General features: G+C 38.8%; 1 protein-coding gene across 10 annotated transcripts in view; it reads left to right on the top strand.

The window, feature by feature from the left end:
* TBCD (tubulin folding cofactor D) overlaps positions 1 to 14,614 on the top strand; it is a 261,750-nt gene that overhangs the window by 30,697 nt on the left and 216,439 nt on the right. For all 10 annotated transcript variants that reach the window (XM_048817354.2, XM_048817360.2, XM_075119355.1 and 7 more), the window contains exons 8-9: positions 546 to 678; positions 14,383 to 14,428. In XM_048817354.2, the coding sequence (XP_048673311.2) occupies positions 546 to 678; positions 14,383 to 14,428 (179 nt within the window). The remainder of the gene's footprint in view (positions 1 to 545; positions 679 to 14,382; positions 14,429 to 14,614) is intronic.

Genomic DNA, 14,614 nt, shown 5'->3' on the forward strand with positions numbered 1-14,614 from the left:
CAGGATGTGGTGAGGATTAAATCATAAAAGGTTTTTTAGATGCTCAAATAAAGGTGCTACAAATACAGATATATTACTTGCAATATCTAAGACTAACATGACTAAACTGCTGGTAATTAACACTGAGCAGTAGTGACGCATCTTACAATTTTTGATCAAATTCTTCAAATTTGCAGAGGTTGATCATTTTGTTTTGTTTGAGTGCAGTGGCTTCCCATAAAATTGAAACGAAAAATAATGGAAAGCATCTTTTTGGGGATTCCTGAAAAATCTAACAATTTGTAGTTCCCGACAGTTAAATTGATAAATTTCTTAATTCCAGTTACAGGATGGTGCATTGAAATGAAATACTATAGGTTAGGACTTCATTTGGAAATGGTAGGGTTAAACATCTGACATTTGGAATGTTCATACCAAAAATGTCTTGGAAAATGTCCATTTGACTGTTGCCTTTAGGAACTGAAATCAGTTTGGGTAGCAAGGAAAAATAGTTACTAATTGGATTGCTCTGAATGGGTAACTTGCAATGTGTTTTTCTGTGACAGGTTTATTACCCGCCCTGATGTCAAACAAAAAAGAATGGCAGACTTCCTGGACTGGGCCCTTTCAACATTATCTAAGTCCTCCTTCCAGACCATGGAAGGGACTATTGTAATGGATGGCATGCTTCAGGCCCTGGTAAACACTGTTGATACCATAAAAGATCGTCCAAGTAAATTAATGCATTTATAGTGTTTTGTTCCACAATGTGCTATTGCTGGTACTAAAATACATTCCTGTTAAATTTTTAAGACGTCCAGAATTTTGTTTGTATATATCATTTGGGTTTCTATTAGAACACTTCTAAATACGTGACTTCCTTAGTGCAGGTTCTATCATTGGGGAATCACTTTTTTTTTTGCCATTGGCAGATAAAATAGAATATAAAAGTTGGTACCCATCCTAATTTTTAAAATATGCATTTGAATACAAAGTGGTCATTTCCTAATTCGCCATTTATTTCTGGTTTGGTACAAAAAGCTAAAAAAGTGGCGTAATAGTGATATTAATTGACAATGTCCAAAACGGAAAGCCCAGGATTTTCAAAAGTCTGTGTCCCCTGTAAGATCATTCAGATTGGATATCTAAAATTGCTAGTGATTTGTGACAGTCTTTGCCCAGTGTTCTGTTGAACTGGAATAATGATCTAACCATTTTTAACAGGCTGTTTTATTTAGACTGTCTTTGAATAATCCAAAAAAGAAAACACATGTTATGTAGTATTTTTGCATTAGTCTGTTTTTCAGCTGTTACTTCCTCCAGTGACATTGCTTGCATTAAATAGTACTAACTGAGCCCATAAATTGAAGGGGTTTATTCCAAGATTGACATTAAAGACTAAAATATTTTTTCTCCTATGAATCGTATATTAATTTCATATTGTGTCTAACTGTAACCATGCTCTTTGTCAGTGATCTTTTGGGTGATTGCACACTCCTTTCATATGTACAAATGTCCAAGATATCCTATGTAAATAAGATCGTGTTTGTGGTTTATCCTTATTACATATAGATAACTTTAAGGGTGACATACATGCTTGATGCAACATTTTACAATATACAATGTATTGTCTGGTGTTTTTGGTGCCCAAATATATTGGAGTGTGTTTTTTGTTTTGGTTGGCTGTTTTTCATCAAAGCTGAAGTAACATAAGTGCCATTAAATAAAGTGTGGTGTTGCATAGTCTTATTGGATTCAGGATTTGCTAACGTGCAGTGAGACTTTACATAACTTGCATAAATTTGCCACTCCCAAATACAGCACTGTATGTTTGTTGTGGTGCATTACTAAATATTGAAGCAAGTTTGTGGGGCTGTAGTTGACTTTTTTTGGTCTTCGCTTGCATCCCCAATTCAGAAAAAATGACCCTGAGCTACATTTAGAATAACTTGTGTTAAGCCTTGTTGTTCAAGAAAGGGGAAGTATTGCTCCGTAGGCATTGCAGTGCTTTTTCAAAAGAGTTAGAGAACAGTGTTTCATCATCTCCTTGTCAGACCTGGAAAAGCAGACTGTAGACTGTTCTGAGGTGCATGATGAAACTTGCAGGGTGTATATTACATTTAGTGTTTTGTCATTCCTTTGAGTTTGGGTTTGGCTTTGGCTTTATCCACCTGTTCATTAATGCGTGTTAAGCGAAACAGGTGAACACTTAACAAGTAGAATCGAAACCAGAGTATGATTTAATCCCTGGAAGCAACAGGTTTGATATGATTTATTTTCTTCCCCTTCTGGGAAGGGAGCAAGTGTTTGGCAAATTTATGTCGTGTGTGTTCTACTGTTGGTAATTTACATTCAAATCATTATTGACATTAATTGTTTAAAATGCCCTTAAACGCTTCAGGATTGAAGGCAAGAAAAGGTTTAATATCAATTATAGAAATGAGAAACAAACGGACTCAAAAGGAAGAGAGGTTTTGTGAAAAAATATTAATATCTTAAAAGTAGAGTAGAATATGAGTAAATGAGTATTTTTCAGGAAATTCATTTTAGGAAGCTTTACTTTGTTTATACTGCACACTTGTTAAAGTAAAATCATGAGTCAAAATATAGGTTTTCCTTCTCCCTTGGAGAGGCTATATAGATTTCTTCGTACTATTCCCCCTAGTTAGAATTTTGTATAACTGATATTCAATAAATCATTACTGGATGGCGTGGAACAAAATGCAGCCTTGGCATGTGAGCACTGAGATTGCTTAATAATCTCCAGAAATCTTTATGCTATCCTTTTTGACTGTTATTTTGTGATGATAGCTCCACCTGCACAGTTTCCCTTGACTGTGAGTCTGTCCCATCCCAAATAAATGAGCAAAGACCACTCCCCAATCATGCTGAATTAGCATGATAGTTATGGATTCTGGTAAGGGATGGTCAGAAATTTATTACCCTTCTGGAGCAAGGATGAGAGAAGGACAATTCCTTTCCTGGGCTGCTTCTGGGGTAGGGCAGCTGTGTGGTGTCCCAAACATAGAGCGTGTGTGTGTATGTATATATATATATATAAGAGAGAGAGAGAGACACAAACTAGTCTTAAATATTTCTTCTACATAGAAGTCATAGGTTTTTGCATATTCTCTGGAGAAGAGTAATCTAGCATTACATCTAGGCTCTTGTTTGTCAAGTGAGGCAAACTAGTCTCCTGGTTTATGATATCACTGGGAAGATGATGAAAATGCTTTTGGAGGTTGGTATTCAAAGAATGTACTTTGGAACTTGCTTTTAGTGGGCTTGGATATGGCAAGACTGTTTTGAATTAGAATGAAACTCACAAATTGTTTCAGTGCATTGCAGTGTGCAAGTTTCGATTCTAGTTATCCTACTATCCTCCACCTACTGCAAAAACTTTCTCTTTGTGTGTGGGAAAACTTTGGCTCTAAGAATATTCCTCTGATCACACACAAATGGGGGAGTTTTACATTGCTTCTGTTTAGTCTGCCTCTTCATGGATTTAAATTTCAGTGACTGGTTATGTTACTGTTTAATCTAACTCAGCATTTTAAATGGAGCAGGTACTATTGTGTCATGATTCTTGTTGAAACATGCACTCTGCATTACACATCTAAATTCCACTGAGGGGCTTGGTTTTTTTTACACCTGCTGACAGTAATACATCATTTCACAACAGGTGTGCCCTAGCAGGAAGCACTGCTTGCAGTATGTCACACTTAGTTTTTAAAAACGTTTTTTAAATTTTCCTGTAGATTAAAATGTACTGTGTATGTATATATGATTTTCTATTTATATAGAATAGGCAAGGTCACAAAAGCTGAATTATGAGGAAATGATTTTTAAAATCTTAATTTATGGAAACATTTAACGTATTTCAAGGATCTGCATTCTAAATTATCTTGGTCTGAAAGTTTGCTTTTAAACCTGCCATTATATCAAGTAGCCTTTTAGTTATTGCTGCAGGGTGTAGCACTCCCAGTTCTTGCGTGACAAAAATGACCTAATGTTGAAGTAGCTTAGGGCATTGAAACTTATTAAACCTTATTTAATTTGATTTATCAGTGACTCAAGATGCAAACATGAATAATAATTAAAAATAAAACACCCTACACGGTGATTTGAAGAAACTTGGGAACCTTAAGAACTACATTTATTTGTATCTAAGAACAGGGCATTTCCCTGAGCTGCCTCTAGTGATTGCTTGGTAATAGTTTCACACTTATATGAATTATGCCTCAGGGAAGAGACAGCTCTGCTACACTGTCCTTTCTGACCCAGAGGCACAAAAATAAATATTTGGTGTAAACATTGCCCAAGTCTTTTTATATTTTTGTTTCAGAATTTTGGTGTTAAGAGATAATTAGTGATTTTGGGACTGTCTATTGCTCTTAGGGATTTTATCTTTTAAAATAAAATTGCTTAGTTCAGGGCTATAAAAAAAAAAAGCTGCACAAGTATAAGGAGAATGAAGTGGGGGGAAAGAGAGAAGGGCATATCTTTCCAAACCCTGTAGATAGGGAGGCCACTGGCCTCTTCACTGCAGTAATATCCCTGTCCCCTTCTTGATGGGGTTAAGTGTTCCAATTTCCCATTGTGTCACCTTTGCAACTTTTCCCCTTTCTTTTTCTCAAATAAACAACTTGTTTAATTAAACTTTTTATGGCAGTTTTCAGAGTGATTAGTTTGAAGTTCAGAATTTTAAGTATCAGACACCTGCTTCGTTTCTTGCCAAGCCTTTATGCTGCCTTGGGCTGCTGATACTAAAGTTGTAGTCGTTAAAATCTGCATGTGCTCATTTACTCTCATCCCTTGACCTCTGTCGTTAACATGGACATGGGTTAGGCAGATAAATTCCCTCTGCCCCCAATGGTTTTAAAACGTTGCTTGTACCTTCAAACTTCTTGTAGGGGACAGCACACTATAACTTCTGCTTTTCCCCGGATCTGTTTCCTGTGTTCCTATTAATGTATGAAAAGCAGGTCATTGTACACTTTATTGTTACCCTTTGAATTAGTTGTTGTGCAGAGTTTCACACAAGAATAATTTGAATGCCATGTTGAGTGTGGTGTAGAGCCAGACTGTAGCAATTCCTGGTGGTAAAGTTTTGCTATTAAAATATTCTTATACTTCAAACCAAGAACTTTTAATATAATATATTGCATGAGGACATGATTTTAAGGATTGTCTATTGCAAAAGGTTCAATTATTCTCTTGCTTTACTGTCTGATATAGTTAAGCTATTCGGAGGTAATGAGACCGCCCTAGTTCTTTCTTATGTACTTACGGAGTCTTTGTACAGGGCCACTCAACTCAAAAGATTTTAAAAATCACCAAGTCTGAAGTTTGAAAGTAGATGAATACAAACTTAGCTTTCAGTTGATCAAAATTTAGAGAACTTGTAAAATTTGTACTGTTTCCATCACTCTCCATAAAATTGCTACATATTGAAGTTTGCATGACAATGTACTAAACAGCAAGTTCAAATGTGCTGCATATAGCTACATAGAGGTAAATGTGAATGCTCTACTGAAGGAACACATTTCTGAAATATGCTAGTTTCCCATCTGATGTAAACAGAAATTATATGAGGAATAAAATAAGGGTCATAATTGAGTTACTTTACCATAAATTACACGTGTAGTACATTAAATCTTTTCGTTTTGGTGAGGACCATTATTTTGACTGTTTTTCATCTTAATGTTTTGTCTACGTTGCTGTACCTAGCCCAGAGGCTGACATAGCTGATAGTTTTCTGGATATTATTCGTTTGACCTCTAGGGGTTGCTCCAGAGTGATAGAATATGCTGTGTTCTCGCCTCCCTCTGAACGTTGGGATTATCCTTCTTCATCTTGGTTTATTAGAGCTGGAGGATAGCTTCAAACTTGTGTCTCCTGTTTGACAGCAGGACGTGCTTGTTGCCAAGCAGTCAGGCCACCCTTAATAGTGATGATTTGTATAGCTTGGGGTATATGTCCCAGAGGTAGTACTGATTCATAATCTCATAAAGGCCAGGCCTAAATGGGATATGTAGACAATTGGAAGGTGAGGTGCGTTTGTGTATGGTGGTTTTTTTTCCCCCCCTTCATGATTACTAAAACTAGTTTTTTGTTTGTACCATACACCATGTTGATTCTAAAAGAACAAAACGAGACTTGACAGTCAGATTATTAGTTATATGGCAGTGCTTTTCTCTAATTTGTAGGTGGCATAATTACTTAAGGGAGAGGGAGTTACATACCTTTCAACAAGCTGGTTAAGTTGGCATATATTTTATGTTCTTATTAAAGTGGAAGGAACATGGTGTAACTTTATGATTACCTGGTGCATCCAATAGGCAGCTTCCTTACGTTCAATATTATTTGTTGCTGACCTTAAAATTTTCTAAATAGAAGGAAAACGAAGCATATTAATTGTTTCCTTTGTATCATATTTTTCTAAGAATGATGTGCCATGATGTTTTTCCTGCTTAAAGGCAAGAAAACTGAATCTAAATAATCTTATTTGCTCTCTGTTTACTCTCTGACTTTTCTCCTTCTCTTTTCTTTTCCATTCTCCTTTCATTGGAGCGAAATTTAATTTTTCACTTTTAATCTTTTTTTAATTTTTAAAACCATCCAATGTGTGCTCTAGGATTTCAGAGTTGTTCTGAGTCCATCACTTTACCTAATACATATAAACAACCGATGCTATATGCCAGGAGAAAATATGTATGCTACTTTTTTGAGACCACCATGCAATTAAAATGCCTTTTATTTTCCCTGGAAAATAAATCTTGTACATTTTAAGTTATTTAATGGTGATACAAAAAGGATTTCTTTAAAAATTGGGGCCAGTGCTTGGTTTTTGTTTTTGTTTATGATGTGTAAAGAAAGCTGGAAAGTTTTTCTTTTCTTGTTTTGTTTTTTATGTCAGAAATATCTGGAATATAAAGTCAGGTTTTCCCTAGCTCTGCTGGAAGATCTCTTGGGCATCTAAGAACACATTTATTTGGAGTTCTCACAACTTGGTGGTTGTTCTACCTGGCATCTTAAAGCATAATTTGCTGGGAGAAAGTGATATGGGTGTTTGTTTGTTTATTTTGAGGAGAAAAATGTATCTAGAACATCTTTTACGGGAGCATGATAATTTAGTGGAAGGTTTTATCAGTCCCTGTATTGTATTTTTTGTTTGTGCAAAAGAAATCTTTTGATCTTTCTGACTTGCTGCATCTCTACAGCCATGACCATTTTATTTATCTCCTGGTGAAAACATGCTAGCTGTTAAGTTGCGGTTTCTTTAGGTGGACAGAGCTTTTAAAAATGAATTGTCTGGTTGAACGTTTGCATTTATATAACACCTGCTCTAGTGTTAACTAGTTGTTTTGTAGTTATATTAAAAACAACAAATGTTTGTCAGCCTTGTGTCACTGCTGCCTACTTGTGTTGGTGCAGTTAAGGGGTGGGAAGGAAGCCTTTCCTTGTGTCCAGAGCTTGCTAAACTCAGAGCTGCTGTGGACCTCAAGGAAAGCTGATTCTCTAGGTACAGCACCCAATTTGAGTGCCCTACCACTGGTCCTAAAGACTTCAGGAACTGATAGCAGTAGTGATCTAGCCAGTATCAATAAATGAAACAAGATATGGGGAGATAATCTCATCTATAACTGGTCCCAGACCATTAGGTCTTCAAAGACAATACCTAGTTCCTTTTAGACTGTTCCATGAAGTGAGTGGGTCACCAATGCAAAGCATGGAGCTTGGTGTTATGTACTCAGAGCCTCCAACCCTATTAAGCAGGTGAGTCACTGCATTATGTAGCAGCAGGAACTTTTGGATGCTTTTCAAAAGGAGCTCTAAGTACAGCACATAATTATGTGCAGTGTATATTGGAATATACATATATATTAGAACACAGAAAGATCCATTCATAGGAGTAGACAAGAAAAATATGTTCTTTATGTAGCGCATTGTGCTGTAGGCCCACTACAATGACTATTTCATTCTATTAATTGCTGGTAATTATAGTGAATTAACCTCCTATTACTGAATAATCCAATAACTCAAGACGTAGAGTAGATGCAGGGTTATTCTTTTGAACATTCACAGTAATATTTGTGTAAGGGTATGTCTACACTGCAAATAAAAACCAGCGGCTGGCCCGTGCCAGCTGACTCAGGCTTGTGGGGCTTGGGCTAAGGGGTTGTTTAATTATGGTGTAGCTTGAGCCTTGGGATCCTGCAAGGTGGGAAGGTCCCAGAGCTCAGGCTCCAGCCTGAGCCTGAACGCCTGCACCGCAGTTAAACAGCCCCTTAGCCCAAGCCCCATGAGCCCAAGTCAGCTGGCATGGGCCAGCTACACGTGTCTAATTGCAGTGTAGACCTACCTTTAGTGTAATTTGCCTTTTGAAAAGAGACAGCAGCCATCAGGTTTTCTAGTATAACTTACAGCAGAGCTGTCTCAATTATTTTATTAACACTTGTGTATATACTGTAAATGGTAGCCTTCCTTCACTGCTGCAACTAGTGCTGGAGTGATTCTCTACTGGAAAGTAGGGAATAAAGTAGTTCAGCACTTATTTATTTAGCAAAATCTTTGTAGGAAAATTGGTGCATGTTTTATTCCACTCTTCACCTTTCAGAGAATGTGACATGAAGGAAAGCATTACAGAGAAACTGTCAACTTGAATTTTTTAAATTGGCTATAGGAAAATAAGTTTCCTTTTAAATGGTATGTGCTGAACAGTTTTTAAAAATCCTCTAAAATATTTTGAGTTTCCCTGCTCTCCTTTCTATGTCTAGAAGGGTCTTTCTGCCTGCCCGCCCGCCCTGAGAGCAATATCCCCCAATATTATATAACTTAAAATTGCTCACCTATTAAATACTTGCTGCTGCTTGTGTATATGTAAGGGGAGGTACCTTCTAGTTGCATTTCCTGAGGGGACAGGATAAAACTTTCACAGTGGCCATTGAGGATGTGAAACTTAAAGGCTGGTTCACTTTCTCTCATGGAGAAGCCTGTGGTGTGAGGCCAGAATGGAGGGACTACAAAATCCAAGTTTCATCTCAAGGACTTTTCAGAAAATTGTTCTAAATTGGAGGATTTAGGGGTCCTGTGGAGAAGATGAGGGTGAAAGTAGACCTCCAAAATCCAGACATCAAGGAGATCCTTGGAAAAGGGCAACCGCAGAGTTTCATGAACAGCTACCCATCTGTACTCCTGCAGGAAATGTACTGCCCTTGGCTTGAGTCCCCTTTGCTCATTATAACTCTGCAGGAGTTTGTTGCTTGAAACAGCATTTGCTCTTGCCTGTATTTCTGCACAGAAATAATGTATTTCTCTTATGGTAGTGTCCAGAAGCTGTAATCAGAATATAATTACATTGTGCTAAGATCATACAAAGGTAGAAGAGTTGAGTATTTTGATGAGTAGAAGATGGTGCTGTGGCTAATGATTGGTCTAGTAATCTGCCCCAAATTCTGCAGAATGGCTTCCTCATGATCTTGGGGACTTGGTGGTAGATGGCAGATGATGTAGCAGAAGTGTCCACACAGCCGGGGTTGTGATGAAATGGGCCTAAGTAGCTTGCTGCAATGATCTTTCTTTAGTAAACATAGACAATTTAGACTAGTTTGTCGTGATAGCCGTTTGAGCAGAACTGGGTATATCTGAAAATTAATGATTTTTTATACAGATTTAGTACCTTTATAAAATGATGTTTATGATGGTAACTATATTGCTACTGACAGGTTTCAGAGGAACAGCCGTGTTAGTCTGTATTCGCAAAAAGAAAAGGAGTACTTGTGGCACCTTAGAGACTAACCAATTTATTTGAGCATGAGCTTTCGTGAGCCACAGCTCACTTCAAAGCTCATGCTCAAATAAATTGGTTAGTCTCTAAGGTGCCACAAGTACTCCTTTTCATATTGCTACTGACTACCTTTTTGAGGGCCAGAGTTGACTCTGTAGTGTTTGCACTTCATAAGTTATTTAGGGCTCAGTCATGTGCTTGAAAATTTCCCTACTACTAATGTAAGCTGTCTGGGACAGGATACTGGGCAAGATGGACCACAGTCTGACTCAGTATGGCAGCTCTTATGTTCAAATATGAAATAAACTGATATAAATCTTCAAAGCCCACTGTGTAGCTTGTAATACAGTGATCAGAAATACTAATTTAGGATCCTGAAATGCAATTTAATAACAAACTAAGAACAGGTGCATAGCCTCAGGGTATTTTTGTTGCTTTTAAACTATACTTGAAATGACATAGGCATGTAAATAGTTGGTGCGTGTGGGGAAATATTTCTAGGGTAGGGCTGTGTTCCTATTACTTTAACTCCTGGCCATATTTACCTTGGAGATTTCTTTCCTTGTGAATGACAAAGCAAAAAGGAAAAATAAGGTTCTCGATACAGTAGCTTTGTTGCGTATTTAGAGAATGTTTACAGATTGTGCAGAGAAAGTCTTTGGGTACCTTTGGTCATTTTTGTTTGGCTTAAGTAGCTTTCTCTTGATTGTAATGCTAAGTGAAGCCTAATCCTGTTGAGATTTTTAACAGTAGCTCTAAATATGCCTTAGCAAATTCTGTTTCCAGAAGAGATTTCATTTTTATGTGGGTCAGTATTGTGTTCTGATTTTCAAAAAGGTTTATTTACATTATTGACTGGGTGGGCAAAAGGATAAGATAGGAAAGTAAATTATATATATTTGTGAAGTGACACAAGTTTTTGGTTACTCCATTTTCTGTTTTCTAGAATTGACATCTATATAAGAGTTATAGATTATTAAAACCTTAACTAAATCCTTAATTTATGGGAAATGCTATTTTCCTTCATTTTGGGTTCTTGATTATTGTTATGTAGTGTTGCTGTAAGCTGCTAATAGCTGCTTCATATCACTGTAGATCAGAGGTGGGCAAACTACGGCCTGCAGGACCGTCCTGCCCAGCCCCTGAGCTCCTGGCCTGGGAGGCTAGCCCCCAGCCCCACCCCAGCTGTTCCCCCTCCCCTGCAGCCATGCCACAGCGTGGCTGCCAGTCCTGCCACTCTGAGTGGCATGGTAAGGGAGCGGGGGGGTTGGATAAGGAGCAGGGGGTTCTGGGGGGCAGTCGGGGGACATGGAGCGGGGGGGGGTTGGAGGGGGGCGGAGGTTCTTGGGGGCAGTCGGGGACAGGGAACGGGGTGGGTTGGATGGGGCGGAGGTTCTGGGGATGGGGAACGGGGGAGTTGGATAGACATGGGAGTCCCGGGGACCTGTTGGCGGGTGGGGGGCGGTAGATAGGGGTCGGGGACATGGAGCTGGGGGGTTGGATGGGGGTGGGGTCCTGGGGGGGCGGTTAGGGGCAGGGACAGGTAGCAGGGAGCATTGGCTGGGTTGGGGGTTCTGAGCGGTGCAGTCGGGGTGGGAAGTGGGAGGGGATGGATAGGGGGCACAGCCTTCCCTACCCAGCCCTCCATACAATTTCAGAACCACGATGTGGCCCTCTGGCCAAAAAGTTTGCCCACCACTGCTCGAGATGTACAGTAGCTGCATTTCAGTAGTGGGTAGAATGTTTCCTATAACTTGTTACATTATAGAGGCTCCCAAAATAAAGCAATGAAGCTGAATAAATACAAGGTTGTTATATTCTTTTTTTTTTTCTGTGCTACTATCCTAAAGGCCCCGGGACACAGCCACAGTTCTTGTAGCTGAAGCTGTGTGTGTGTGTGTGTATATGTGTGTGTAATATATATTTTCTTGTAGCTGTATATTGCACAACACCATGGGTGTAGCTACACGTTTGAAATTTGTGTGTGTACTGGCCAGCTTTTCAGTTGTAATTTTCTCAAGCAGGTCTGCTGTTCATCCAAAATGATCTGTAACTCAGTGGAGGTTGTTACATAGAGATGCCTGTTACATGTGATAAATGGCTTAAACAGCCCCCTTCCCCCCCAGCCACCCACAACTCTTGCCATTCACTAGAAGATAATCTTCCCCATAGAAATTGAAACTGAAACATAAAGCATATAGCATTTATTGTGTGAGAGACTCATGAATTTCAGTTGCTGAGCTTTAATATAGCAACAGTTTAAAACAGTAAGTGAAGGAAACTGTAGCCAGTTGAAACTAGTGGGGTGCTGTTCTCCTGCGTTAGTTTTGATTTATGACAAAAAATTATCTCCTGATTTAAAAAAAAAAAAAAAAAAAAGGTTGGAGAGGTTCAGTATTCTGACAAAAAAATACTGTAGTTTGAATATACATGTGGTTTTTGTTGTCCGTATAAATTTGTAATGAATTTAGATACTAAAGCTGGACATACTGAAATCATATAGAATTGATTAATTTTGGTTTCAGTGAAAGTGTAAACGGAACACATTGTAATAACTTACTTTTTTACTAGGAAAAGAAGATGAAGAGCAAGAATGTTGTTTAAAAAAATGAGTGATGTAGGAGTTTGTGCCGGTATCTCTTCGTAAGCTATTAAATGTACAACATTGAGAAATGTAATTAGGCAATGACCTTATACCCTCCAGACACGTAGACTTTGCTCATTATTTGACATAGCACCTTGTTTTGAGAGGACTTTATTCTACTTGCCAGACCATAAGTGAGCATCCCGTGCCAAATTCTGCCTTCTGATACCCATAACTTTAATGGGAGCCCCACATGCATATCAGATGGCATATTGTGGATTGCAATATATTTTTATGGTGTCTTGGCTTATAACAGATTTTGTTTTCCTTTCTAGATTGTCCTCTGCCCCCAGCTCACATTTCACCATTTCAGCTCATAGTATATGTCCAGGGAAAGAAGGTTCTATGATTGTCAAATTAAGTCTTGGAAAAAATGCATTTTGAGTGTGTGGGGATATATAGGCTGTGTTGCCTTTTATGCAGAAAGATAAAGTATTTTTATAAATTACTCCAATAATGTATAATGTGCTTTGAATATACAGATGATGTGCTGTCCGAACTAGATGGCAGTCTACATGGAACTTTTAATCTCTTAGGCATTCAGTATTACTGATATCTTTCTTTTTGTTGACGCTAGGAAAGAGATCATGATTGAAATCCTTGCCTTGGCTCTGGCCCATTTATGCTGGGGAAAAGGGCCAGAGCGGTGTAAAGGGGCTCTAAAAACCTTGGTTATGGTTGGAAAAGAATTCCTCTGATGCAGGCAGTGTGAAAACTAGTTGTAAGATTGCTTGTGAGAAAGTGCCTTCAAGTCCTGACATAGGGACTGGTAAGGGAAGGCTTGGAGTGGGGCTGTAATACACAGACTGACATAGATTCACTCCAGCACTGTGTCACATTGAGTGACCTGGGGTGACTGGTGTCATTTAGACAGGCCCCCAGGGCTGTCTAGGGGTATGTCTGCACTGCAATAAAATCCCTGCAGTAGGCCTGTGTCAACTCAGTTGGATGTGCGGGGCTCTAAAATTTGCAGTGTAGATGCAGCCCATTCCTGAATATTCAAATATGTTCATTTGATTACAAGATTGTCTAGTTTAAATGTTCAGTTAGATATCCTGCATCTATGTTACTTAATACAGTAGGTTTTTTGTTTGTTGCACTCTGAATAACTCCTTGTTGGTGCTTGGAGTTAATGTGTTCCATATGTAACTTAGCAATTATATAGCAGATTTCAGTGTAAATTTAAAGTCCTGTGGCATGCCCTTTTTTTTTGTTACATATAGTATAAGCATAAACATATTCATATACAGTGGAGAACTTTTCTAACATGTTCCAAAGATGGAAAAGTAGTGACCTCATCACCAAGGTTGATTTAGTTCAGTGTACTATAAAAGTTATGCCCAATACTGCTATTTTATAGCCCCTCAGCCTGAGCCCCATGCGTCTGAGTCCGCTCCCATGGGCCAGCCACAGGTGTTTTACTGCAGTGTAGACATACCGGAAGTTAGGTCATGGGCATCTCCAGCCCGCATACTAGCCCAGTGTCAGAAGTGCACAGATGTGGCTTAAAGCTACATTGGGACTCCCCCGTGTCTGCAAGATGTGTGCTTTGCCTCTTAGAGTACATCTACACTGCAATCTGGGTGTGTGATTACAGCACATATAGCAGCGAAGCCATGGCATCACTGGCTTCAGTATGGGCTATACAAAGCCCATTTGGGACTTTGGTTATGTACTTAGGAAGCTAGCCCACTCTGAAGTCTGTGCTGCTGCAGCTTCACTACTATTTGTATCCAAGATAGTTAAATTAAAGCTAAGTCAGGTATGTCTATATGTGCTGCAGTCACACCTCCGATTGCAGTATAGAGATACCCTTTGAGGTGCATCACAGTATCTCATATTGTATGTTGAGAATTTTGTATTACTGCAGGAACATTGAAGAATGCTTTAGATCTTTGGGTTTGGTAAATTGTGCTTTATAAGTTGTAATTACCATGTTCCACAAACATTTTTCTTTTTTTCCCCTTAGGCGCAGTTATTTAAACATGGCAAGAGAGACGACTGTTTACCATATGGTAAGAATCATAGAATATCAGGGTTGGAAGGGACCTCAGGAGGCCATCTGGTCCAACCGCCTGCTCAAAGCAGGACCAATCCCCAAGTAAATCATCCCAGCCAGGGCATTGTGAAGGCTTACCTTTAAAACCTCTAAGGATGGAGATTCCACCACCTCCCTAGGTAACCCATTCCAGTGCTTCACC

The sequence above is a fragment of the Caretta caretta genome, chromosome 14 (genome assembly GCF_965140235.1).
Source record: "Caretta caretta isolate rCarCar2 chromosome 14, rCarCar1.hap1, whole genome shotgun sequence".
Lineage (NCBI taxonomy): Eukaryota > Metazoa > Chordata > Testudines > Cheloniidae > Caretta > Caretta caretta.